A 25,426-nucleotide genomic window follows, 5' to 3' on the forward strand; every position below is an offset into this window, starting at 1 on the left:
CCCTCATAAGCTAGGGTGTTAGAAACAATTATGGCACTTCCCGGTGCATCAGTGCTGCCTATTGCGTAGATCATATTATCTTACCTTCTGCATATCTGACATGGCGATCATCGCTATCAGTCTTAAGTTTCTATCTGCGTGGAAAAAAGCAAGCTGACCCATACTGCTAAAGTGACACAGTCATGTGGACAGGAATAACCTCTACGTAACCTCATGTGCTGAGGCCTAGTGACAGCATCATATTTACTTTCTCATATTACAAAACATGTTGGTGGAATGAGCCTACCGACAGTTTCCATGGCAATTGTCTGCAGAATTGGGGGAGAAGGTCTTATTGCATTATTTTCTCACTAACGTTAGTGTTATCACCTACTGACGTAAAAGGCTTTATTCAGTGATTTGCGTCTTCATGATGTACGTGCTGATTTTTACAGCACATAATTTAACTGTGTGACTGAGGCAGTTACTACGATTATTACTGCTGCCAGACGTTACTCCTGCTGAGATCTTTGGCTCACTAACAAGCAGGTTCCAGACATACAATTAAACCGCTTTGTGTGGGAAAGGCAGGAGGATGGCTGAATCTACTGTTGTCTTCAGTGAAAGTCTTTTAAGTCTTATGCTTAATGTTTGGGTAACTAACGCTGCCAGTCCCTGCACCTTGTTCCCGACCTCTGGTCGTAGTAGTTCCTTTCTGGCATTGTGTACTATGCTCTCACAGCCAGTAGGAAGCCACAAATATCGGACATGGTACCATGAACCATTTTTATGCAGCCTGCTGTACTGCCCCTATTACCAAGTGTCTATGGGTTCTCCCTTTATTTTATGGGTTGAATGCATTTACTGCTGGCTTCATGTGAAAACTGCATCATAATAGTGTCAATTGGTTTGAATGAGAAAGTAAACAATGGTCTCTCCTCTCTTTTGCCTACTGCTCTACTAGAAGTTAAACATTTATCAAGAAAAGAAGGTCATTGTATAGTGGGAAGCATTTCTTAACTGACAAATGGAGTACAGAACAGGGCCTCTGTTAGTTAGCTTCTTCAGGAAAGCAAATATAATAACTCACTGAAGGTTTCCAGAGGAATATCTAAAAAAAAAAAGTAAACAAATATGTCTACTCATAGCAGTAATACTGATCGTATAGTACTAAAATACTGTAAGCCACCTAATTATGTTTGCCTTGCTGTAAATCACAGTGCATACTATTTTAAGTATTTACTACATTTTACTATCCTGGGTAAATCCCACTGAACCAAATGCTTCTTTACACAGATAGCCCACAAATCCAGTGATAAGTTTACAGTGGCCTGTTAATGTGTGTGTGTCTTTGGCAGTGGTAAGGGAGCCAGAGTCAACATGAGAAGATTGTACAAACTCAATCACAACTTCTGACTCCTAGAGACAGCCACATTACCTGCTTGGATGTCACAGCAGTCTAACGAGCTCCACAATGAATTGATACTGAATTATAAGAAAATATAAGAAAAAATGTAAATTGCAGTTTCATTTTCCTTGGCTACTGCTACAGCCACCTTTAGCTACTGGTCAGACCTGTAGTTTAGAGGGGTCTCCAAACAAGAGTCAGTCAAATAATTTTGTTATGTTTGTTAAACTTATGGGCATGCCTTCATTGAAGGTGGAACGTTGAGCTGGCACCTCGGCGTTCATCAAAATCTACTGCCAATCATTAGCGGAATGGAGTTCCGCTGTGGCGACCCCTAACCAGGAAAAGCCGAAAGACAACAACATAATTTGTCAAAACATTGACAGTTGTTGACCCAAATTACATATCAATGCTTCTTGCTGGTAATGTTAAGGCTACCCCTGATGATTTTTTAACTGGTGCAAAGGGTTTTCTTCTCATTACCTATCACACAACTATTGATCCATGTATTGATGTTTTATATAAACAAGCCTTAAATACATTACACATGTCTTTAGGCTGTAGTAGATTGACAATAATTTGGGATGGCCACGGTGGTGCAGCAGTTAGCGTTGCCACCTCACAGCAAGAGGTTTTCCGGTTTGATCCTCGGCTGGGGTGCCTTCTGTGCGGAGTCTGCATGTCCTCCCTGTGGTCACATGGGTTTCCTTCCACATCCCAAAGACGTAGTAGGTGGATTGTATACTCCAAAATTGGCCCTAGGCATGAGTGTGTGCATGCCTTCTGTGGAAGGTTGGGCGCCGGGCTGGCAACTCGACATCGTAAAACTCCACTGCCAGTCATGAGTGGACAGGTGACCCGCTGTGGTGACCCCTAACTGGGAAAAGAAGAAGATTGTCAATAATTTAAAAAGGCAGCATCAGTAAGTAATAAGTCTACTGTACTGGGATGTACCTATTATCACTGTTTTTCTTGTTATGACTGAATCATATGCAGCTGTCTGTCAGAAGTAAGTTTTTTTCTCCACCTGCAGCTATTGGAAAAGGGCAATGTCCTGTTGGACTACTCAACTCAGTTACATGATTAATAGAAAAATAAAACAAAAACTTTTTCAGCACACTTTGTAGTTAATAAGTCATAAAGGTAACAATAGATGCAACAGAATTAAAAAAAAAAACAAAACAAGGAGAAATACTATTGCTGTCTTTTAAAATCTCAAGCCATTTAACAGCACTGAAAAATAATTTCAAAGTGTCACACAAAAGCCGCACTCCATACATGCAGTGCTAAGTTAGTCATAAAGAGAGGCTTAGTGGTTTCATTTAATTTGATGTCCCAGACACTGTCATACCTACTGGGGTCTACCGGTTCATTTGTGTCCTACTGTGATGATGTTCTCTCCACTATCCTGTTAATTATTATGGGGATGGCCAGACTCCTTTGATGGTAATACAGATATATTGGCTCCATTAATTCTGGTGGCCCATGACTATGATAATTATTGTAGGGCTTTTTTATATTATTTAAACTGCTAGGCCTCTTGAGTCTGCTAAAGTTGCTGTGAACTACTGGTTTTGTTAAATGTGCCAGGACTGTCCACCTTTTTTTAGATTTGTTGGGCATCACCTAGTTTTGTTCATTTGACCCAGACATATTTATCTATTTATTTTCTGGTGTAGTTTGTTTGTAAACTGGGTTAGAACTACGAGGTAGATTTATTAATCATGTTAAGGGCTTTCTGACTTTATTAACCCTGTTGGACTCTCCAGCTTTGTTAATCATAATGACTCCTTTAGCCTTATTAATCCTGATGGGCATCCTGACCTTTTTCTAAAGGCTTTTAAAGCTGTTGAATCTGCTATGTTTTGGTGGTGCTTGACTCTTTTAATCCTACTGTGGGTATTGCATTTTGATTTATTCTGTCTGGGCCACTGGCACTCTTAGTTTTTTGAGGAGTCCCTATTTATGTTTGTTTTTATTTTACACAGTGCCTGACTGAGATTATTCCAAAAATGTACCAGTAACTTGCTCAGTTTCTCACTTCCCCTGCTGTAAACCTAATTCTTTATAAGTGAAACAGTAGTCATCAGTAATGATTGGACTAAGAGCATGTGATTGCTGCAAAATACCAACATGAATGCTCCACTCTACCCACCCTCCCCTCTGTCCTCTCCATTACCCCCCCCCAACCCTCCACTAAATCAATTGAGACCAAGTCCTTTTGGCACCTCCCCAATTTAAAAACACTACTTCCAGTGGGTCCTGACAATATTCCTGAATGTCTGTTGAGAAGTGCAAAATCCCACCCAGCAAAACCCCTCCATCAACTCTGCAGCCTGACTCTCTCTCCAATTGTTATGTTCCCAAGGTGAGGAGAATGGCAGTTTTGGTGCCCTTACATAAAAGTAGTCACCTTGCTGGCCCTGAGAATTACAGGCCTATTAGTCTCAGTAATATTAGTTACAAGACTATGGAATGTTATATGAGTCTATATCACATTGTCCAACCCTTAATTTATTGAATACCTAATTTTCGAAGCCTAATTGTCAAACTACCTATTCAGCAAATGACCTAATCATTGAAGTGGAATTCATTGAAAGATTTTACTTGGCCAACACCATAAAAGGTAAACTTTTTTCAAGTTTTTGCAGGGGGGTGCACCCCCCTGCGCCTCCTGCAATTTCAATATACCAACTCTGAAATCACACTACAATGAGGTAATGGGTAAATCATGGCCAACTGGCATCTCAGTCACACAATGTTTTTTTCAGGATGGCCAAGTAAAAATCTTTTGATTGATTGATTGATTGATTGATTGATTGATTGATTGATTGATTTATTTATTTATTTAATTAATTTATTTATATTTGTTGACCGGGAGTGTCCGACTGGATGTAGGTCCATTTTCAGTGGAGGCCCAGGGAGAAAAGCTCCACAGTTAAAATAAATAGACAGTAGTTACATTGGATTACATAGCGATTAACAATTTACATAGCAATTACTTATAACATATTTACAGATGAAGAACATAGTACATCAGTAGACAACTAGAATCTTTATCTGTGAAGTGCATAACAGACATTAACAAATGTTACAAGAAGAAGTTCCTGTTGTATAATAAGTACTGGCTTATGAGCATCTGAGCTTGCTATAATCAAGGTAGTTAGTGGAGTGGAAAGAAAGGTAGTGGTTGGATGGGGAGGGTGATATTAGAGTGGGAGTTGCAAGGGCATAGCCAGCATGTTTTTAGGTGCGCTTTTAGTAAAGTTTTGAAGTGGGTGCATGATGGTATGGAGGTAATTGTGGGTGGGAGGGAGTTCCATAATTTGGCTATGGTGCAAGAGAATAGTGCTTCACCAGCAGAGTTATTGGCTTTAGTGATCTGCAAGTGATTTGTGTTACTGGATCTTAGTGGTCTGGTGGTGCGATAGGGTTGGTGTAGATTCTGGAGGGATGAATTGATGAATTCTACTTTGATGACTAGGTCATTTGCTGAATAGGTATTTACATGATTAGGATGGTGGTGCAGCGGTTAGCATTGTCGCCTCACAGCAAGAGGTTCTCCGGTTCGATTCTTGGCTGGGGCGCCTTCTGTGTGGAGTCTGCATGTCTTCCCTGTGGTTGCGTGGGTTTCCTCCAGGTGATCCGGTTTCCTCCCACATTCCAAAGACATGCTGTAGGTGGACTGGATGCTCTAAATTGGCCCTAGGCGTGAGTGTGTGCATGTGTGTACCTTCTGTGGAAGGTTGGGCACCGGGCTGGCAACTCGACACCGTAAAACTCCACTGCCAATCATGAGTGGACAGGTGATCCACTGTGGCGACTCCTAACCAGAAAAAGAAGAAGAAGAAGAGGTATTCAATAAATTAAGAGTTCGACAATGTGATATAGACCCACGTATTATAACTGAACTAATAGACAATTATATAGGTGACCTTTTTTCCCTGGATACATACCAGTTTATTTATTTATTTAACATTTGTTTACTGGGGGAAAGACTGACTGGACACATGTCCTTTTTCAGCAGAGGCCCGGGGAGAAAAGCTCCAGCAATAAAAGTTACACACATTATAGAAATTAACAAATTACAAGCCATAAATAGCCAAAGGAACCATACATTAGCAATGTTAACAAATGAAGACATAAAAGGATTTTCACTAATATATAAATTCAAAACTAGCATATAGTTGGGTAAATACAACATTTTAGAAGAAACCTTTACATAACTTGAGGTATTTGAGTATATACATAAAGGGAAGGAAGAAGGCAAGATAGACTGGAATTATAATTAGTGTATGAAGTATGGAGCCAATAAATCAGGAAGGTGTGTATGGGTATACCGAATACAGAGTTAACCAGGAGGGTAGCAAAAGCAAAGCCAGGGGGCTTCTAAGTGAGTAGATAGGAGTTTTTTTTTAATTGTACTATGGGGATGGTTGGAGAAATAGAGGTGGATAGTTTATTCCATATTTTAGGAATGATGTCTGAGAATAGAGATTCCCCAGCTGCGTTGTTAGCCATGGTGGATTGTAATAGGAGTTTGTCACTAGAACGGAGTGTTCTTGAGGTGGTGTATGGTTGTATAACATTTTTTAGAGCAGGGGGTTTTAGCCAGTTCATCCAGTATTTTGTGGGCAAAGGTTAGTTGTTTGTATTGGAGCAATTGAGGGAGTTCTAGCCAGTTTAGTTGTTTAAGGGCTGTGCAATGGTGTGACCTATATATGGAGTTAGTAGTGAACCTGGCAATTTTATTGTAACATGTTTCTAGTTTTGTAAGACCTGAGTTCAGCTTTGTAAAAGCCAGATCATGCCTGCTCATTTTGGTTGAGTTCTTTGAAAGGGTTAAAGAGGCCATGGAAAAGGAACATACAGTCCTAATTACTTATCTAGATACTATCCCTCCTGTCGGGATTATTGACAAACTATCTCAACCTGACATTAACCCATACAAAATTTGCTGGCTTTGTAATTAACTGTTTGACAGAACCAATACCATTAAGGAAAAAAAAAGGTGTTAAGGGACTATGGCTTAGCAAGTTTGCTGACTGTAAACTGGGGGCTGTTATCAAATCCTGTTCTGATACTCAAGTGCTCCAGCAAGGGCTGGACCAAACAAATGCTTGGAGTAATACTTATGAGGTTACATTAAACACCACAAAATGCAGCAGCTTCTTGCTGTAAATTTATCATCAGTACCGCTTACTCACTAGATAACATTCCACTTAACTTTGACACAGCTGTCAATGGATGATGTAAATATGTTGATAAAAGAATCCCCTTTGACCACCATATGTCCCTGGTGGTTAGAAAATCATGCTGTCTTTCATGACATGTCCTCCATGGTAGATCCTCAAGGTCCAAAGACATTACACTCTCAGTTTATTATCCCTTATTATGCCCATCAAAGAATATAATGCACTCTTTGGCATGTACCTACTAAGCACCTAAACCAGCTTGAGAGACCTCAAAGTTTCCTCACCAAAAAGATCTCAAGAAAACTCATTTGCCGAGGAGTATCTATTACTTTTAAAATCCATTAATCTGATAGACTAAAGACCTGTCCCTTTGCTGAGTGACATACAGAATTGTGAAGGGTGATATCTAATCAGCCTTCCGTACTATGAACGGCCCAGCACTCCCTGAACTCTTTCATCTAAACTGAACCAATGGTAAAACAAGCGCATGTTCTAGAGACCTAAACCTACAGTATCACAACACCCCCAGATGGAGTGACAATTCCTAACCCAACTTATCCTTCATTTCTGGCTTAGGCTGCCCATAGCTATCAAGTAGAGTACTTCCCCAGCAACCTTTAGAGACAGTCCAGATGTCTGTCACAAATTTGAATGAAATATTATACTTAATGGGGACACTATTAATCTCCCACCAGTACTAGGTAATATGGCTGAGCTTCTCAATATTCTCCTTTGGCCATAAGCTTAGTAAGAATCAATGAACCTCTAAAATGCTGCTAACATGCAACTGTACATTGATTATTACTTGTCTCAATCCTACAAAATAAACTGCATGTAGCACAAGGTGGTCCTTACCATATATGCAGTAAAGGCATAATATTGACTACAAGAGAGATGTGCTTGTGGAGAGTATATCATGCAAATATGAGGAAGCTGAACTCTGACCAAGAAAAGATGGCCCTTTGCTTCTGTAGTGCCCTATAGAACAGAAGCAAGGATGACACTTTTGCATCTATGTGATGAAACACAGTCAATATTCTCATCTTCTTAAGGTAGTTGGCCACTTTCAGGGCAATAGAACTAAACTGGGTGAGAAGGATACACTTCAAGATGTAGAAACAGGTTTGACTGGAAACCAGGATGATATTCAAAATGCCAGAGCAAATGAACAATTGGGGTAGGCTTAATGAGAACCAAAACAGTATATTCATATGTGATATGCTCACCCATCCTTACCTGAACCTGAATGACTGAGTTGGTATAGGCCTGAAAGGTTGGAAGGAGGAAAACTCATTTGGTCAGGATTGCTTATTACTTAATCAAATCCAAATACATTGCACACAGCTGTCTCAGACACACACACACACACACACACACACACACACACACACACACACACACACACACACACACACACACACACACACACACACACACACCATTAGCTAAATACACAATAGACATCACCACCGAGGATACACCATCCAAAGACCTATGTGTTTATGCTAGTTGCTAGACTTGTGATCTGATCATCAGCATGTACAGGAGTGCTGGACTGAAGATACATTCACCTAGACTGTGGGAAATGGATGGGCATCTCTCTTATCACTTTGGAAATGTTAAGAAAATCCTGTGGTGAGAGACCTGGGTATTCAGGTTGACAACGATCTCACATTTGACAATCATGTAGTGGCAGTGGTCAGAAAAGCCTTTTACTTGATTCATCTCATAAGTAAAGGGATTGCATCCAGAAAAAAGGAGGCTATTACCTCTCTATGCTCCTTCCTCATTAGACAAATAATTGAGTACATCTGCATCAACTGGAAAGGCCACAGAAATACCTCACAAAGAGTATCCATGGCGTCCAACACCTGTCCTATGCAGACAGGCTCAAATCATTATCACTCTACTCAGTATCATACAGATTGCTCAGAAGTGATCTCTGTCTTGCCTACAAGGCAATCTCGGACCCTGCCTTACTAGAAATGCTCCATATATGTAAGTCTAACTCTTTGCGCATTACCCGCTTGAAAGGTCTAAATCTAATATGTGACATCAACAGAACTTGCTGGAGAGAAAAGTTTGTCTCCCAGAGGCTGCCATGTCTGTAGAATAAACTTTCCATACATGTCAAACAGAGCACCTCACTGACCCTCTTCAGATGCAACCTTGATGAGTGGATGGGAAACCACAAATTTGTCTCAGGGGTTCCACCTGTGTCCCTCATTGACCAGGTACTGACTGAGGTTTCTTTTTTGGGGATAAACTCTTGGCTAGACTTGTAAGGGCCACAGGGCCATTAGTTTAGTAACCTCCTATGAGCCTATGATCCTATGTAGCTATTAAACAGAAAATGATGCTTTGTTTAAAGTAATACAGCTTTAACCACAGAGTAGAATTTCCCATCACTTTTGAGTTCTGCACTATGAACCTTGATGAGTGGATGGGTAACAGAAAGTTCACACCGGGGATCACAACAGCAGCACTACTAGATAAGGGCCAAGGGTACTAGCTGCTAGTACAAGGGTCTAGGGAACTACTAAAGGGGCGGTGAATACCACACAACATGGCTGGGCTAATATATGGCTTCGGGCAGATAGCCCAGTACCAACCTATGAACCTATGTATGTCACTATCCAGCTTTCCTGCCTTTTTCTTTTTTACTGAAAACAAGCAAACCCAGTCAATAATCGTATAACACTAAAACTGTTTCAGATAGAGCAATTTTGTATCATGCAAGAGGTGTAACAATGAAATCTAAGAAAATTCACTACTTGTTTGCACTCTAATTAAGCTTTATTCTAGTTTAAATGTTCATTTACTGTAAATAGCTCAGCTACATAGAATTCAAATAATATGTGATGTCATTTACAGAGAAATAAAACAACCAGCAATTTGCTCAGTTTGATATCATGAAGAACTAGTCCACACTTAATTATTAACTTTTGGAAATTAAACTTTTGTTTTCATGTGTTTGAGGAGGCTGTACCAGCTGCATCCTTAAATGTGGGGATAAACAAAATAATTCCAAGACCTCACAAAAAACAAGTATTCTCTTTACCCCACAAAACTGCAATCTCTGACTTACTATGTTTAGTTACTTGGGTTGTAGCCTGCAGGTAGGGTCACAGTCGGGCATAGCCACCTCCTTAGAAAAACATATTTTTTCTTCAATGTATTTATATGCGTATATGTATTAACTTAGATATTGCTCCTTGTTATTAGCTCATAATTGTAGGATGTTTGACATATATTTTATATTTTTCAGATTTGACATTACGGCATTTGGATTTTCTACACTTTCACATACATACCAGAGTTGAACTACCAGACTACCATATGGTCACACAGTAGTCAAAAAATGGGTCATTGTCTGGTCATGGAATTCTGACCAGCCAAGTGCAACCAAAGTCAACACAGTAAATCTGAATGTGACATAAACAGTTACTATTTCTGATGATGGAAGCAATCGATGTGTGAGTGCAGCCCGAGTAAAATAAATATCTGTATGTGTATACAAATATCCTAGTTATTGATTTCTTCTCAGTGGTATTTTCTGTCAATGGCTGCCACTGTGTGAGATTAATAGTATTTTCAGTGTACTGAGGAACTGGATTAATGAAGGAGCACTAGACCACCAGACACATTTGGACATTTCACAATTCAAGAAGGACTAAAAGACCTAAAGGAAGGGCCAATAGGTGCTTGATGTCTGGAACATATCCTTAGCTGGTAGTAGTGTATGTAGTCTTGGCAGAATAAATTAAATGCATGATTCTATATTCAAGTTTATTGGTTAAGCACCCCACCAAAGCACCACCATGGGTGAAGCCGACAAAGTCTCATTAAGTGTTTTGTTAGGGATGTTTTTAACTGTGCTGTGTGCTTTGGCATCATGTGATTTTTGTTTGTTTGTTTGTATGCTCTGACAGTTTGTCAGTTGCAAACTGGTGTTTCACTACACTCATTAGGACATGGTTAACTGGTAGTGTTGTTTGGGAGCTGACTCAACCAAAACACAGGCATGTATGGACACTAATACAGTGTACTGCCCCATGCAAAATATCACCCAATTTAGGAGCTTTAGCAAATTGCCTTTTAGTAGAACATCACTACACCTACCTTCAAGGAAAAGAGTGTAACAAGGAGGAAAACGAAAAATAATATTTTGTGGTCAGCCCTAATATCTGCAGTCCTTCTGTAATATTTTGTGGTCAGCCCTAACATCTGCAGTCCTTCTGTAATATTTTGTGGTCAGCCCTAACATCTGCAGTCCTTCTGTAATATTTTGTGGTCAGCCCCTAACATCTGCAGTCCTTCTGTAATATTTTGTGGTCAGCCCTGACATCTACAGTCCTTCTGTAATACTGATGAGAAAAACATCTAGTGCTGTAGGAAAGTGGATTCAATGCTTCCATGATGTGTAACTCGGAATCTCCTGTTTGTTGACAAATGTTACTAACTTCAGGTAAAATGCAGTCCTTGGTAATCATCCGAATTACTGCCGGGGCAAGAGAGTGTGAAGTCCCCGGTGGAAGAGATTTGAAGTTTTATAATCCTTTTTGCAATGAAGAAAAGTGAAATAAGAATAAACAATGTATGGACATTTAGTTCCATATAGACTCTTTCTGTACCTCAGCTAGAAATACGATTATCCTATCAAGACATCTCGCCCCACTGACAGCTCTCTCTTTGTTTACAAACCCTTCTTATGCATCTGTTGTATTATGGTTATTTCTCCCTTATTTGATCACTGCTTCCTTATCACCACTTAATTAGTTGGCTCCCCATTACTCTCTGTTCAGGCATACTTCTCTGTGACAAGACAGCTTTTGACAACACGTCTTTTTTATATTTTTACTTATTTATTTGTTAGCCAGGTAGATGGGTTGATCACGCGTCCCTTTTCAGAAGACCCATGCTCAAAGTGAGTTTACAGTATTAGTAAAGTTAGATATTATATGTTATACAAAATGAGCAGCCAAGATGCTAAGTTTTAAAGGATTAAGAAACAAGACATTAATGCAGAGTTATAAATTAAAGTAATAAAGCAAGCAAGTACTATCCGTCATAAGAGACATATGTCAAGACTGGGTCATTGGCAGTGTAACAAAATATGTTTGTGTTAACCAGTTTCTCTGAAGCAATTACATTAATTCATTATGAATCAATGTAGCTATGAGACTTCCATTGATAAGCATCCACAATGGACATCTTTACCTATATGAACACTAAATTGAATGAATAAGCGAATAAATATATATTTGTTTCTTTCTGAAAGGAAAAAAAATAGGATGTTGCCCCTAAATCCTCTGTCAAAATCTGCTCAGTTATAATTGTCATTACAACAGAAATATAGAAACTTAAAAAATGAAAACATAAAGAAAAACAGAACAAGAGGAATATTATGCAAAGGATGGTGAAGTCATTGTTCCAGTTTACATGAAAGGTACTAGTGGGATTGAAACCTACAGCTGAGTGTTCACAACTTTTCTTTCTGCAGCTAAAACCTCTAGGTGCCATTTTTCTATACCTACCCCTTAAAACATACTGTAATGTAAAACGTTCACATAGGTAGGGAGACATTCACAAGTAGTTATTAGGTCCAGACCACCAATGAGTAGAACCAAGAGTGTAGCTGGGTATACTTAGTGTATTCTGATTAGCACATTGTGTGCATATCTTGGAAAATGTATTACTCAAGGAGCACAAAATGTTTAACACCATCAAGTAATAATCACAGTACAAAACTACACAAAACATGTTTATGTTCATCAGTGACATCAAAGGATATGCTTATGTTTGGCAGTTAGAGTAAAAGATTAAGACTCTGAGCTGTCAATGAGCTGCTTCCTGTGGATAAGGGTACAAAGTTTGATTCCTTCCACTTGCTAAGGTGTGACTCTTGAGCAATTCACTTAATCAGACAGTACTCCAAGGTTGCCCATGAAAAGGAGCATGTGTCCAGTGGGCTGAGTCAGAATAAAAATGAAAGGAATCTTCCTCTAAAAGAGCCATTTTATTGTTATGAGTGTCAATGTTTCCCTTTCCTCTGCGGATAGGTGCAACATTTTGAATGTTTCTGGAAAAAAAATAACAACTGAGAATACTGCTGCGAAATTCCATTAAAAAAATGATATGTGGATGGCGTGGCTACAGCCCTGAGAGAAGTGTAGCCCAATTTCCAAACTGCTTCATAGTAAAGTAGCAAACGGAAATTCATAGTGGAAAGATTCTGAACAAAACCAAAAACAGTGCATGCATGTGTGTGTTTGGGTGGGGATGGAGGGGTGGGGGGTTAAAGGCCCAAAAATCAAGGACAGATTTTAAGTATTCTCCTTATAAACTTAGAAGGTTAATACATTAGCAGGATTTGCATTAGTATGTAGTTTCTAAATTATACGAAGTCTGAAACTCAAACGTATGTCATTATTTATTGACATGAGTACTCGGTGATTTACCAGATAACCATGAAGAACTGATCAAAAATATGAATAAAAAATCTGGGAATTCTGGACAGGTGATAGATATGTTCCAGAGCACTGTCTGGTTAAATCTGTGCTTATTGACACAGTAGGCACATGGAGGCTTAGGGAATCAAACCCTTGACTATAGGAAGCAGCTCATTAACTGCCAGGCATAGTAAAATTGTGTCATCCAATCTATTGCCTTCAAGTTCCACGAACGTATTTCCAGATTGTAAATCATACATGGTGATGCATTTTAGGAATAACAGCCAGAAGGTGAGAATAACAGCAACCTCCTAACCACCCCCTTCCCAAGCTCTGTTACGCAGCTTATGCTTTTTTATTTGATTTCTGGCGGCCTCATTAAGGTTATTTTGCGGGATATTAATTAAGCGATTAAAACAAGGCTGCATCTGAAGAGGCTAATGTAGGAGGCAAGCCTGTGGGCTCCTTGGAACAAAAGGTTGATTACTACATCACTCGCTGATTTAACTGTCATAGACCATAATATCTTTTTCTTAGACAGGTTAACAGCTTTATATACAGCGGCTTACAACACAACTCTTGAAGGCTGGTGTTAATTTGATAGTTTATAGAATAAACTTAATTATCGAGATGCAAGAAATAATGATAAATAAATACATCCCGAATCACGCAGTGGAATTTACAAATCAGAACTGTCTCTAAGACTGCTTCTTCTGTGTGTGGAATAATCTACACTACAGGTTTTTGTGCCTTGGGCTTAATAGAAATCATACTGATACCTCTACCTTTTAATTAAAGCTGTGGTTAAAGGACGTCAGCCGGAACTGATCCTGCTTCCTTTGCTTTAAAAGGAATAGACGATAACTGCGCATGCCCGTGCGGTGAGGTGGACTATATAAAGTACTTGTGAACAGCCTCATTACTAAAGAAATCGGATTCGTTGTGTTTTGGAAGCGGTTGCGAAAAGAACTTGCCAGTACCGTTATCCGTCTCGTTATTATCCGATCCCAAACAGGAGCACGTTTGCCTGATATTTTCAAGTTTGAGAGGAAGAATTTTTATTGTCCTTTTTCGAAAATTGCCGACAAGTTAAATCTTTTTATCAAACTGTTGTCTCCTGTTGAAAGGATTTTTTAAAGTGCGGTGACTTTTGCCTTAAACCTCTGAAATTTTGCAGAGGAGCTGGACGCTTGTAAAGGTTACCTTAAAATGTCAGTGAAACAGGCTGAAGTTCTGGGCATTTGCAGCACATATCAGTCAGTAATGCCTCATTTCGTGTGCATTGCCGAGGAGGAGTACCCTAAGCCCCTGCCTCCCATGAAGGTACCCCGGGGTCGTGGTAAAATCAGACGGCCAAGGCAGTCGAGGTTCAAGACCCAGCCTGTCACGTTTGATGAGATCCAGGAGGTAGAAGAAGAAGGTGTGTCCCCCACAGACGAGGAGAAAGCGAGGAAGTCCTTCCTGATGTCGTTGGAGTGCCTGCGGAGGAGCACCCAGAGCCTGAGCTTGGAGAGGGGTCCCCAGGGCAGCAGCGCCAGTAGCCAGTGGCGCCGTTGTAGCAGCAAACTGCACAGTAGTTTGGATTCCAGTGATTCGGACTCCCAGTATTGAAAGATTCCTTCCTGGACATGGAAAGCAGCCCTGAGCCTGCAAGGGCTAAACTAGTCTTAAAAGGACCGTCTCCCACTCTAGCAGGGAGGTTCTGCTTCATAATGAAGTATGGACATTAATTATGTAAAATAATATATTTTTGTAAAAAAAAAAGTAATATGATGGAAATTATATAATTAATATTTTGGAAGGTGCAGTCGTGTAAAGATATCGACGAAGCGTGTAATTCACTTTCTGTCCTCTATTTTGGTACTGAATTGTTTTTTGTTTGTTTTTTTCTGATTTGACATGCTTTGCCCACCGAAGTGTTTAAAGGGCGAGGTTATTCTCCCTTTTTTTTTCTTCTTTGGGGACTTGCACTGATTGGGATAAATGGGTCTACTTTTTGTACAATTGAAGAGAATTGTTTTCTCTAGCTCTAGCTATAAATCTGAGTCTAGCTTTCTTTTCAGAGTACAGGCATCGTGACCATGTTTTTGTTTTGTACTATTTTTGAATTGCAAAACTTTTAAACTGTTTCTACACGCTTGGATATATTGTAATAATAAAGTTGTCATTATTCTAGACTGAAGTCTGACGACTGTTTTGTTAGCTTTTTCATAGTTTTGATGTTATGTAGATTTTTTTGAGTGAATCAGCAATATATTTTTGAGGAAATTTTACAAATGTTTGCATTATTTAGTGCCTTTAACCTTCACTGTTTTATCACACATTATAACAAGTTACTTTGTAGCGGCACTTAATGATTGTCGGGCAGTAAGTAACGAATATTCTGCCAGTTTGCCTTGTGGCCATCTTCAGAAGCAGCTCTCCAAGTGGCTTTTCAGTTCACCTCTCCAAGTGGCTTTTCAGTTCACGTCATCTGCTTTATCCAACAAACACTGCAAAAAATCAAAGGATGTTGACCCTTTCATATGGGGTGGGGTGGGGTGGGGGTGGGGGGTCCAGTTAGCATCTTATGAAACACTACCTCTTATTTTTCATGTAATGTAAAAGCACTATAATAAAAACATGTCCTCCATCTCAAATATCGATTCCATTTTATGGTTTGTAGTAACTAAAACCTAGAGTAGTAGTATGCATAATTGTAAGCATAATTTACTGTTTGGGCTCCCAATAACTTGTGGGTAGGTAGTGGTGCTGCTGTAAGTATATCTGCTTTGAAGCTTGCTGTTTCAAGTAGAATGCCAGATGTGGTGATATGTAAAGCAGTGAATGTATGGCAAATAGGGTAATCCCCTTCAGCACCACCCTTTTTATTCTTCCCAATAGCAAAATGCTTGGGACATCGCTTGGGACATCACGGCCCATATGTTCTATGCATTTTTCTCCAAATATCTGAACTGCTTAGACTAGGAAGACCTCATCAGCTCTGATGTAAAACTGTATGAACTGTTCTTGTAGTCCGTGTGAACCTGCCAGTTGTCTGAATGGTACAAGATGCAATTGCTGTCCTAATTAAGTTCTGACCCTCTGCTATGAACATGCTTATTTATTTTTTTAATATCTCTTCCTTTATTCACCAGTTTTGGGAGAGTTACTTTACTTCAGAACCAATGGGTGCATAAGCCTAGCAGTGCAGCAATGCTGCATCCCATCCAGTTTAGAATGGGGTTGCATGTTGTAGTAAGGTTGAGGTGGTGGTAGGAAGCTGGCCTAGGCCACTAGTGTAGTAGATGATAAATTTCTTTGCAGTATAGTTTTCTACCCTTTAGTAGAAAGGAATTGATTTAACAAGTCTCTGCAGTGAGCTGGGGTGGGAGTTCTAGTTTGTATAGAAAGGCATCCCACAGCATATTGTGCGTGCTTCTATAAAGCTTTTCTCCTAGAGGGGGACTTGTCTCCTTTTAATGCAAAGCAAAGACTCTGTGCTAAACTATTTTAATATATCCCAAGCACTGAATGGATAAATGTCCCTTTCACAGGACAGGGAGGAGTTGAGCTAAAATGAGGGGGGATTGTGGTGAGCCTCTTGGTCCTGTAAGGCATACATCCATTGAACAAATGACAAGCAAGGTCAAAAGTTACTGCTCCATACATTGTCATTAAAGTTTTGTCTCGACCTAACTATACAGAGGATGTAGGTGGGCTCGCTGTGGGCTATAATAAGGTACTGTAAAATTCTTACTTGTGTAAAGGCTTGTCTGTTATGAATTCTAACTGCACTTTCACAAATCATCCAGGCAAACAATTATTTGGTGCAACATTTGCACTGATCTACATGTGAGGGTAAGCTTGATGCAGTGCATTAGTAAGTGCTTATATGAGATGGTAGGAAACATTTAACTATCTTAGTCTTGCTAATGAAGAACCTTTGAGAGTAAGTTTGGGACTAAAAGCACTAACCATAATATATTTAGGATCACAATCCAAATACACCACCAATCTAAACTGCATGGAAAATATGTGGGAGAAGCAGGGAACAGTTGTTAGTACTTCATGTAACCTTGTGGTACAGCCTTTTGTGACAAAAATGCACAACTCCTAACCAGTAATCAATAGGAGCAAAGGTAATACTGAAGTGATAGTGGACAGGTGAGCCACTGTGGCGACCCCCAAGTGGGAAAAGCCAAAAGATGATAAAAAGGGAAAAGTGTTATCCTGAAACTAATGGGGCAATAAGAGGCCGCTTATGTAGCTTGTTTTACAGGAATGGTAGGGAAAATGTAGTTTTACATGTTGGTGAATGATGCTAGACTTAATACTACGGAAGGATGGGGGAGGGGGCTTGTGTATTTTTAGGGTTGCAACTATTTCATAGTTTTCTGTATTGTGTAGTATGAGGGTTTTTTTTTTTTGGTGGGGGGGGGGTGGCTTCCAATTTTTAGTTTGTAAATGAAAGCTGTGGAGAGGATGACCTACTTGGGAGGCCCATAACACCCTGTATTTCTGGAAATGTTATGGGATTGATTGTAAAGGGGAAGGACACCATTTAGGAAAATCCCACTAGTTTGACAGACTGAATACTGTCCAGTGTGCAAGAAGAAATTGATTCTCTTAATACCTTTGTTATAATGCAATATTACCAGGTTTACTGTTCTGAGAATGGCAGTGAAAAAAGTATCACAAAGTGGAACATGGGTAGAAACTAGTATTCAGGGCAGCAGGTGACTAGATTCCTAGAGCCATTGTTTGATAACTTGCATTAAGTCAGGCCTGTCATTAAGAAAAATGAAGTGCTATTCACTGCAATTCTTTTGAAGTACTAATGGGTGCATTAAAGGGGAATTGCACCAGAAGCCAAAAATCTTAGAACTGGTTCTAAAAAAAAAAAAATCACTAAGTGAATACATGGCAGTATTGTTGTAGAACAGTACCTCCAGTCGGTCTGTGCAGAAGTGGGTGTGCCTTGTGATTGCCATGCTAAATGGCTGTGATGTATGCAAATGATGCATGATTGACCTCCATGCAGGTTTGATAGTGACATCATGCGTACATTCGTTGTTTTATATATCTGTCAATCACCCATGTAAATTTGTGAGCGTTAAATAAATTACCTGCTGCAGGTGTTTATAAAGTTGTAAGGGATCCCTATCAGATGGTAGAAGTATTGCAACTTTTGAAATTCATATGATCGAAGTCTTGAAACTTCCAAAGTTTTGAATGGAGATTGTGGTGGAGTGCAGAATGGGAAATGTACCAACTCTGAGATCACACTACAGGGTAAATTTTAATTTGCAGGGGGGGGGGCTAAAAAATGGAGTTTTTGTGCTATTTCATTAGCATTAGGTAATTGTAACTTGTAGTGTCTTTGTGCGATGCATGTAACCAATCTTTGAAACATTTTGTATTCAACGTTTTTATATTTTTCAAGTATAAAAACATCGCTTGAGGCACTGTGTACATAAACTTGTTTTCAATGTCAAGTTAAGTGTGTACTTCTGCCTTGTCTATTGTACGAGGAAAATTTCTAGCTACCACAGTCTAATTTAATTGGCGAAATAGCATAACATATTCCTTATCTGAATTTTTGTCCCTTCAGTATAAATCGAATCTTAAGCCATTCTACAATGTAGTCTTTTAAAAGATGGACTCATGACCAATGTATACACTAATAAGGAATAGTGTCTCTTCAACTGCATTGATTATAATGATGTCTCAGCAACTCCAAAACCGCCCACTAGAAATCTGTAAACATAATTTGTTGCTTTGCCCTATGCCATTGTGAGCTGCCCGTTTCATGTAGCCCTTTGAGTGGAGGTACAGTCTCAATTTAAAAAACAAACATTACCAAATACAGTAAGATGAAACAGTTTGCACTACAGCATACTTATTGCTTTGGATGCCACAACATTGAGATGCTTTTCCCAGCAGTTCTACTCTCAATTGTTACATTAAGGCCAATGATACTGGAATACAAAATTTGTTTAATTTAGGGAATTTCTCCTCACGCAAACCAGTCAACTCCTTTTCAACTGGATTATTTTAACCTCTTAAGTGCTTTATATTTGTAAGACTTGTAAGCAAGGTAGGTTGAAGTATTGTCTGAATTCAGCCCTAGTGCCTGAAGTAACATTTTTAAAAATGATACACGCACAAACTTGTGTTAGCCAAGTATGAATATAATCTCTAGAAGGTGATAGGAAATGCTGTACTGCAATGTGATGTGTGCTTCTGAATGCTACCAGACTTAATTGCTTAACTACCATTTGTATTTGTTACATGGTGACCATGTCTCCTATAAGTGCTTCTATGTCACCAACTGTAATATTCCATTATGTTCCTCACCTTATGAATAAGCATTCGTGTGTTTTGTCTATGCATCCTACTTGTATTTGTGTTCAGCTATACTGCATATTTGTATGTATAGTTGTCGTAGTGTATACTAATTGCTGCTTTTTTTGTTTTTTGGAGCTTTTCTACTGGGACCTCCACTGAAAAGGGGTTTCCAACCCTGACGTACTTTTCTGGTAACTAGAAGCATACATAACATTGGAAAAGTTGCCTCTGATAGCTACTATCTACCTCTGCTTTGCAGATATAATTTGCTAGTAGTGAAATATGGGTAAATATGTAAAATCTCATTTGACACCATGAAGTACCATGTAAATTTGTTCTCACTCAGGGTTTTGCCACCAATATTAATGTCATGTATTCATAAATATGCATACAATAAAATGCACAATCTCTAACATGCATATATGTATACATACATGACTATACACACAGCTCTGTGAATACCTATGCACATAAATACATATAGGTACATGTACACTTGTATAATTAAATGCGTGTGTGTGTATATATATAAATAATGTGTGTGTGTGTGTGTACATATATATATATATCTATATATATATATATATCTATATATATATATATATATATACACACACACACACACACACACACACACACACAATTAGAGGGAGAGAGCACTGCTGTTTTTCTGCTGTGATAAACATTTCTGTAGTGTTTTCTGCCTAAAATAGTGTAGCTAGCAGCTGTAATATAGTCCCAGTTCAGATTTGCTGTGTCTGGGCCTGTTTGCAGTGGCTCGTTTGTTCCGAGCACATGTCCCTGGCCATCTTGAATTGGCAGAAGCCTTTCTTCACCTGAGTGAGAGGATTGTGTTGATTGGTAACTGGCTGGTAAAGGTTGGCTGGTCTAGGGCTTGGAGTAAGCACTCATTGGTCCTTAACTTTTTTTTTTTTTTAAGTTGTTTCAGGTTGCAATTTCTGGTATTTAAGCCCTGCCTTTGAGTTATTTTGTTTATTCCCACTAAGCTGAATGGAGGAGGGGCACTGACTACAACTCTGATATGTTCATATGTAGGTACTAGGCTATCTGCCCTAGGGCCCATACAAGCCTAGCCAAAAAATGTACCCTGGCTTTTGCCACCCAAGAAAATTATTTTCCTGTGCCCCTGTCGAGCAGAGCCACAGAAGTGATCCCCTGGGTGAATTTCCCATTTCCCATCCAATCAAGATTTTTCTTGGAGTGCTAATGAGGAGCTCTGTTTGACATAAGTAGTCTGTTCCAGAGTAGCTCAGAGGGATTGGGATTTCTGTGGAGCATGTCCAACAGCTCTGGGTTTGACACAGCTTTGTATGTTGGGCAGAGATCGCCCCTGAGTAGGCGATATGCGATGGAGGGCATCTGAGGCCAGTAATCCTCTTTGTGAGTTATTTCTGTGGTCTTTCCAGTTGTTGTAGATGTCTTGTGAGGTACATACCAAAAGGGGCGTTACTCTATAATGGGTCTAATGAGTGATGAGAACAATGACCTGTCTTTTTTTTTTTTTTTTTTCTGGATGAGAATCCTTTTGTGATGAGATGAGCCACGTAGAAGGATTTCCTGACCACTGTGGTGATGTGATTATCAAAGGAGAGACTACTGTCCACCTGTGTCCCAAGGTCTCATCATGTTCGGCATTAAGTAGACTACCAGCTATGTGGTAGTTCATGGGTGCAGAGTTTTTACCAAAGGGGATGACAATACACTTTTTGGCATTGAGCTTCAGGCCATGGCTTTGACAGCAGGTATCTGTCTCAGTGAGGCCCTTTTGTAGTTTGTCCACATCGTTAGGAGTTTCGATTATGGCTCCTAGTTTGCAGTCATCTGCAAACTTTTAGTCAAAGACTTCCTGTGTTGGCCTGCACTTCAGAGAAGTAGATGCCAAACAGGAGAGGACCCAGGACTGAACCCTGTGGTACTCCACGTCACTGGTCTGATGTCGGATTTGGAATCCGCTACTTTCACAGTGTGGGTTCTGTCCATGAGCCAGTTGGCAACCCATCTTGTGACATGGGGATTTATACCTAGTTTAGTGAGCTTATCTATAATTCCAGAGTGGGGGATGGTGTCGAAAGCCTTGGCGAGATCTAGATAAGCTGTGTGAACCATTTTACCCTCATCTATGGCTTTGGTGACTGCTTCAAAGAAATAAATCAGGTTTAGGGGACATGATCTGCCTTTACAAATCCAAACTGGGTAGGGTCCAGAGTTTGGAGATTACCAATGTCTTTGTTTATGAGTTCCATGATGATAGTTACATGGCCTTGCAGACCAGGCTCGTCAGGCTAATGGGGTGGTAGTTCCCGGGGTCAGTCATGGCTCCCCCTTTGTGGAGTGGGATAACCGTCACGGTGCGCCATTCAGTGGGTACAAAGCCTGAGGTGAATCTATGAACATGGTACTTAGGTAGGGTGCCAGTTCATTCTGTAGTTCGTGTAGAACGTGGCCTGGGATATTGTCAGGTCCCATGGATGCTGTGTTATTGGCTTTGGAGAGTGTGTTTTTTTTTTTTTTTTACCTATGCAGCCGTGATTATAGGAACTTTGCATTCTTCCCGTATAGAGATGAGCCCTCTAGGGGTTGAGAGGGGGGTAAAGTTAGCACTGAACTTATCTGCTAGGATGTTGGCAATATCAGTTGGTTCTGTATATTTAGTGCTATTGTGCTGTAACTCAGAGCAGATCTGAGTGTTCCCATTTAGATTCTTGTCATAGCTATAGAATGCTTTGTGGTTGTCTTCAGCGGCAACTTTTTGTTTTCATAACTAGCTTTGGAGGATTTTGAGGGATCTCCACTTCTTACTGAGGTTGACCAGGGAGTTCCTCCAGTCATGGGATTTTACTCTCTTTTTTTTTTTTTTTTTTTTTGCAACAGTTTGTTTCTTCTGTTGTAGAGTTTGTTTATGGCAGAGGACCACCAGATTGGCTTCCTTTTTTTTTTTTTGAGGATAACATCTTGGTTCTAATAGGGATAGCATGATCCATGCACTTGTGTAAGTGTTTATAAAGTGCATTTGTGTAGGATTTGCCAGTCATACCTCTATTGTTCGTCTGCATGGGTGTCATGAAGTTTGCCACTTCTGTCTTAAGAAGTGTGAAGTTGGCTTTAGAGAAGTTTTTTATGATGGTTTCCCTAATTGGGGGTGGGATGTGGATGTCTAGGCTGATTAGCTTGTGGTCGGATCTGACCAACGAGGAATTGACCTCTGGTGTGGAACACCAGTTTCCAACGTTGGCAATGACCAGGTCTAGGATATTGTTGCCCTTGGTGGGGGTGTGAATAAGTTGATCCAAGGCGTTGGAATTTATGAATTCTAGAAAACGTTGAGCAAAAGAGTTGGTAGAGGAGTAGTTTTCCCAGTTAATGGTGGGGTAGTTGAAATCGCCCATTATTAGGGTGTTGGGTTGTACCCTAATACTTTCCAGTGTATCAAGAAATGAGGAGTGTGAATCCTGGGGCATGGTGGGGGGGGGGGGTCTGTAGCAAGCTACAATTTGGATTGCGGTCTTGCCCAGAGTTGGTTGCACTTGGATAATCTCGGATGCATTATGCTGTGCAACTAGCCTGGAGGTGTAGATATCCTTAATGAATATGGACACGCCTCCGCCTTTAGTGCTTCTTTCTGGGTTAGGTGGCCAAAAGGTGTGGTATGAATTGAAGCCTGGTAATGCAGGGGTGCTCTCTGGAGCTTTGAACCAGGTCTCTGTCACTGCACAGATGTGTCAGTGTTCTCCATTTTAAGGAGTGCCTCGAGTGAGTGCATTTTAAGGTTTAGACTTCTAGCATTGAGTAGCATTACCCTCAGATTTTGCTTGCTTGTACCTGTTATGGTGGCAAATTTGTCATTTGAACCTTGCCTAAAAAAGGCATTACAGGGGTGGAAAGAGCCTTAGCCAGTATCCGGAATCCTAAGGGCGACAGGTGCAGGCCATCTCTGGCAAAGCATCGTGGACTGTCGAACATGTCGTCCCAGGCAGACAAATACTGGATCCTCTTAGAATGACACCAGAAGCTTAGTCAATTGAAGTCAATCATTTTGTCCTTGTATTGTGGTATCATTCTGGGTGATGGCAGGATGCTACTCAGGGTTAGGGTCATACCTGCCTGGGATACAAGATCGGAGAGCTCCTCCATGTCTCCATGTAGTCCAGGGAGGTATGTCTCAGGTCATTCACACCAACATGGACAATGACAGTGTCATATTTGTACTTATTATGGAGTGACCTGAGTGCATGCATTATGTGGTGGATCCTGGCACCTGACAGACAGCTTGACAGTAACTTTCTCCTTGTTTAGTCTAGTGAGTGGAACATCCATGTGCCTGACTATAGTCACCTATGACTAGAGTGTTGGTACGTTGTTATGCCTTATGGGCTGTGTTTGAGTGGCACACTGAGTTTGTGGGCTATGTGTCATTTGGGTTGTGTTGGGGGGTGGAGTTTGCTTGCGTTTATGCTTTGGATGTCCCTGATGCTTGGGCAGATTTTTATTGAGAGCCTCCGCAAATGTAGGTGTGTGTTTTGTGTTTCTATGTGATATTTAACAATAAGTATCCTGTTTTGTTTTGCTTATTTTTTACTAGTATTGCTTATTCTAACCATTTATAGCACTTTTATTGTCTGCTGCCTGCTATTTTTTACTGTATTTTATTACTATAAGCTAATCTGCACTATTGTACTGAAATTGTCTGCCTTACAGGGCCTGTCAAATCACACTTGTTGCTGTCACACTGTTTGTAAAGCTTTTTTAGCTAGTTTCACTGTGTGAAAGGTATTAACTGGAAAACATCTCTATTTGTTAAGCATCTGTTTGTTCTGATTTCCTACCAATGAGTGTATCATATAACTTGATTTGTTTGCTGTTAAAAGCATTCTCTAGAGTCTCCTTTAAAACTTTCATTTAATGTCTCACTACTGTTTTTCTGGTGTGATAAACATTTCTGTAGTGTTTTCTGCCTAAAATGGTGTAGCTAGTAGCTGTAGCGTAGTTTCAGTAAAGATTTGCTGTCTCTGGGCCTGTTTGTTTGTAGTGGCTTGTTTGTTCTGAGCACATGTCCCAGCCCATCTTGAATTAGCAGAAGCCTTTCTTCATCTTAGTGAGCGGATTGTGTTGACTGGTCACTGCCTGGTAAAGATTGGCTGGTCTAGGGCTTAGAGTTAAGTGCTCATTGGTCCTTCTCAGATTTTTTAAGTTGTTTCAGGTTGTCCTCCTGGTATTTAGGCCCTGCCTTTGAAAGGAATTCTGTTTTTCACACTGAGCTGAACAGAGGTGCGGCACTGACCACAACTCTGATCTGTGATGTATAACAAGTGTCCTGTTTTTTTTTGCTTATTCTTACTAGTTATTGCTTATGCTAACCATTTATGATACTTTTTTTATTGTCTGCTGCCTACTATTTTACTGTACTTTATTGCTATAAACTAATCTGCACTGTTGTACTGAAATTGTCTGCCTTACAGGGCCTGTTAAATCACTTTTGCTACTGTCGCACTGTAAAGCTTTTTTAGCTATTTTCACTGTGTGAAAGGTATTACTTGTTAGCTTTGCAGTTGCCTGCCCCTAGTGTAAATTTGATCTGAGACACTCCTCTTAGTCCAGTGTCATTAGCTCATTCTACTTAATACAAAGAGAACATCTGGGAAGGCCAACCCCCTTAGTTTCTTAATCTTGAATTATCTCCTTTCTCCCTTTCCAAAATGTATTCATCTGCTTTTACACTGTTTCCGCCTCCATCACTTCATCTTGGTTTCTCTGCTACTTGTTCTCTAAATTGTTCAATTGCATCTTCCCTGCTGCATTTATCACTGCTTGTTTTAGCATGTTTACATTTTAAGTGTTATTCTAAGCCTCTGAGTTTTGGTTTAAGCACTTGGGCTTTAGGCCTACCCCTTAGCTCCCCCTGGCCTCTCTCCCTCAGATTCTGACAAACATGGATGGACAATTTCCTATGATTTCCCCTGCCAGCGTGGTTAATATGGGTATCCTGAGAGTGTAGCAACTGCCTTATGTACACTAATAACCATCTACTACTACCACCTAGGAAC

The 25,426-nt window shown here is 40.0% G+C and overlaps 1 protein-coding gene and 1 long non-coding RNA gene across 2 annotated transcripts in view; both read left to right on the forward strand.

Moving 5' to 3' along the window:
• LOC122811516 overlaps nucleotides 1–10,078 on the forward strand; it is a 69,271-nt gene extending 59,193 nt beyond the window's left edge. The window contains exon 3 of the long non-coding RNA XR_006366264.1: nucleotides 9,851–10,078. This is a non-coding gene — a long non-coding RNA (uncharacterized LOC122811516). The remainder of the gene's footprint in view (nucleotides 1–9,850) is intronic.
• A 3,832-nt stretch (nucleotides 10,079–13,910) lies between these two features.
• LOC122811517 (uncharacterized protein C11orf96 homolog) lies at nucleotides 13,911–15,211 on the forward strand. The gene has a single exon (XM_044083403.1). The coding sequence runs from the start codon at nucleotides 14,244–14,246 to the stop codon at nucleotides 14,643–14,645; it is 402 nt and encodes a 133-aa protein (XP_043939338.1). The 5' UTR covers nucleotides 13,911–14,243; the 3' UTR covers nucleotides 14,646–15,211.
• The last annotated feature ends 10,215 nt before the right edge of the window (nucleotides 15,212–25,426 follow it).

Source organism: Protopterus annectens, chromosome 9.part0 (genome assembly GCF_019279795.1).
Source record: "Protopterus annectens isolate FY-2018-M chromosome 9.part0, PAN1.0, whole genome shotgun sequence".
Lineage (NCBI taxonomy): Eukaryota > Metazoa > Chordata > Ceratodontiformes > Protopteridae > Protopterus > Protopterus annectens.

Excerpts from the sequence above, each read along its gene's own strand:
- LOC122811517 (XM_044083403.1), top strand. The coding sequence starts at position 14,244 with ATGTCAGTGAAACAGGCTGAAGTTCTGGGCATTTGCAGCACATATCAG.